At 43.3% G+C, this 3,260-nt stretch overlaps 1 protein-coding gene across 1 annotated transcript; it reads left to right on the top strand.

Annotated features, from left to right (window-relative positions):
• The first annotated feature begins 215 nt into the window (after positions 1–215).
• LOC149537337 (6-phosphogluconate dehydrogenase, decarboxylating 1, chloroplastic-like) lies at positions 216–2,663 on the top strand. Its single transcript, XM_089802849.1, has one exon. The coding sequence runs from the start codon at positions 812–814 to the stop codon at positions 2,294–2,296; it is 1,485 nt and encodes a 494-aa protein (XP_089658975.1). The 5' UTR covers positions 216–811; the 3' UTR covers positions 2,297–2,663.
• Positions 2,664–3,260: the final 597 nt, after the last annotated feature.

The following is a 3,260-nucleotide window of genomic DNA, read 5'->3' as shown; positions in this document are numbered from 1 at the left end:
TAAATGCCACCTCTTGTGAGATTGATGATATCTCATAAACACACTCTACTAACCCTTGGGTTGGTCAGTTGTCTATTTGTGCACCACAATTGAGACATTTTTGTATGACTACTTGGACATTTGACTCACATAGTGATCTACTATTTATGCATCTTTAAATCAACATTGAGCGACACTTTGTAATAACCCCCTTTTACACTCGATAATCTCTACAATAAATTTGTTACCTAGCATTTAAAAGTTAAGAAATATTTTTTTAAGGTGTCAACTACAATGGAAATTAAAAATCCACATGTAGCTTAAGCATTGGAGATGTTACATATAATAATAATAATAATGCTGCTTTTCCCCTAGTCAACCCAAAACACAAGCTTTAAAAAACATAATAATAATAATAATAATAATAATAATAAAGTTTCTTGCGTTGTCCGCCCTTACCTAGAATTCAAGCGGCATGCCTAGATGCAGCATCGAAAGGGCAGTTTTTGTAACGACAGAAACATCCGACGGATAGCGGGAGCTTGCCTTGCAAATTTGACGTCTAATGCCGCTGATGTTTCGGTATTTCTGTCTAACACCCAGTGGGCCCAAAATGTCACGTCTGATTCATTGCCAATATCACCAGCATCTTTGTGATATCCGTCGTCTTCCTCGACCACACCAACAACCACCGCAAAGAAAATTAAAAATTGGAGTTTCAGACTACACCGGTCATGAAATCTCGGCCAACATAAACAATTTAAACATCACCCACCCGGGCTTCTGAATCAGAGAGACCCCCCCTAGATCGAAAAAGCAGAAGCAGAGAGCAATGGAGGCGGCAACCATTTCGAGGATCGGCCTGGCCGGATTGGCGGTCATGGGTCAGAATCTGGCGCTCAATGTTGCTGAGAAGGGATTCCCGATTTCTGTATACAACCGCACTACAAGCCGCGTGGATGAGACAGTTGAACGCGCAAAGGAGGAAGGACAGTTGCCTCTCAAGGGTTTCTACAATCCCAAGGACTTTGTGCTGTCGATCCGGCGGCCCCGTGCTGTAATCATTCTGGTCAAGGCCGGGGCACCGGTGGATCAGACGATTGCAACGCTCTCGGACTTCATGGAACCCGGGGATTGCATCGTAGATGGTGGGAATGAGTGGTACGAGAACACAGAGCGCCGGGCGCAGCAGGTGGCGGAAAGAGGCCTGCTTTATTTAGGAATGGGGGTCTCCGGCGGTGAGGAAGGGGCAAGAAACGGGCCGTCGCTTATGCCCGGGGGGAGCCGTGCTGCGTACGATTGTATTCACGATGTCGTTACCAAGGTCGCAGCTCAGGTGGATGATGGCCCCTGTGTGACCTATGTTGGCGAGGGCGGCTCCGGGAACTTTGTTAAGATGGTCCACAATGGTATTGAGTATGGGGATATGCAGCTGATTTCCGAGGCTTATGATGTGCTCAAGCATGTTGGGGGTTTGACGAATCAGGAACTGGCAGAGGCTTTTGCAGAGTGGAATCGCGGCGAGCTGGAGAGTTTTCTGATTGAGATTACAGCGGATATTTTTACTGTCAAAGATGAGCACGGCAGCGGGGAGCTCGTCGATAAGATTTTGGACAAGACTGGCATGAAGGGGACCGGAAAATGGACGGTGCAGCAGGCCGCTGAGTTGTCGATTGCCGCGCCAACAATTGCGGCTTCGCTGGACAGTAGGTATCTGAGTGGGCTCAAGGAGGAGCGCGTGGCTGCAGCTAAAATATTCGAAGAAGCAGGGCTAGGGATACGGCCTTTGAGCTCGATTTCTGGTGTGAACAAGAAGCAATTGGTGGACGATGTGCGTAAAGCTCTGTATGCCTCCAAGATCTGTAGTTACGCCCAGGGAATGAATCTTCTGAGGGCTAAGAGCATCGAGAAAGGGTGGAATTTGAATCTCGGAGAGCTTGCCCGTATTTGGAAGGGCGGCTGCATCATTAGGGCCGTCTTCCTTGACAGGATAAAGAAGGCTTATGAGCGGAATTCACAGCTGCCTAATCTGATGGTTGATCCCGAGTTTGCCAGAGAGATGGTCGAGCGGCAGGCAGCCTGGAGGAGAGTGGTGAGTATGGCCATTAATGCCGGGATCAGTACCCCTGGAATGAATGCCAGCCTTGCGTACTTTGACACCTACCGCCGTGCCCGACTTCCTGCTAATCTTGTCCAGGCTCAGCGTGACCTGTTTGGAGCTCATACTTATGAGCGGATTGATCGCCCCGGGGCCTTCCACACCGAATGGGCGAAGATTGCTCGCCAGAACAAATCATCTACTAAAGTCTTTGTCTGAATTCTTAAGTAGGTTAAATTTTTGGCCGCATTTTGAATTTTGATTAGACAGGTTTTTCTCGTTTACGTCAAAAACAGGCGGTCAGGCATTTCCTTTAGTTTTTCCGATCTAATAAATCAAATTGAGCTGGGTGATTATGTTTGTAGAGGGGAGAGAACACTCCATTTCAAAAGATTTCAATTACTTTCAGTATTTTTCTCTCCTTTTTTTGGCAAAAGAAAAATGTTTGCAATTGATGTAGTGGGTGATTGTAATTTAAGAATTAGAACAATGCATGTTCAGCTTAGTGTTAATGCTTCTGAAGTGAGAACAATGAATTTTCAGCAAGTTATATGTTGACAGGGGGAAGACCAATTCTTTTTCTCAATGAGTTGCATAACCTTTTTTTTTCATTTCTATTTTTCTTAACATGATTCGATCAATGGGATGAACAATTTTATTTTAAACAAATGTGCACAATTTTCCAACTTACCTTGTGTTGTTTATAAATACATTTTTCAAGGCCTCATCATCAAATTTTCCAATGGTTCCCTATCAAATATAACATATACAATGTTGACAATTAGTTATTCAAGCATAGATGCCATGAGAAAATATTTTCACAGTTTCAGTTTTTTATAAGACCAGGCATATTGGTGAGTGATGATTAAGTGATTAATTAGATGATTATTGAATGATGATGTAATGAATGCAGGTTTGATATATTGATAAGTTATGATTAAATAAATATTTAATGCTGATTTGATAGAGTGGTTTGCTCATTTCATTGTTACTTGATAAGTGGATTCATGAAAGATAATTTCTCCTTATTCCTTATTATGCTTGGAATGATTTCTCCTTATTCCTTATTGGTCAAAGGATCACTACCTTTTATAAGAATTGAATCACCACCCTCCATTGCTGCCTTTAGAGAATAATAAGTTCTTTTTCAAATTTATTTTCCTCGAACGTCTTCTTCAAGTGT

The sequence above is a fragment of the Cupressus sempervirens genome, chromosome 9 (genome assembly GCF_028749045.1).
Source record: "Cupressus sempervirens isolate cs-2001-9-10 chromosome 9, ASM2874904v1, whole genome shotgun sequence".
NCBI lineage: Eukaryota > Viridiplantae > Streptophyta > Pinopsida > Cupressales > Cupressaceae > Cupressus > Cupressus sempervirens.
The sequence above is the reverse complement of the archived record's forward strand: the minus strand, read 5'-3'. Positions and strand labels throughout refer to the sequence as shown.

Excerpts from the sequence above, each read along its gene's own strand:
- LOC149537337 (XM_089802849.1), top strand. The coding sequence starts at position 812 with ATGGAGGCGGCAACCATTTCGAGGATCGGCCTGGCCGGATTGGCGGTC.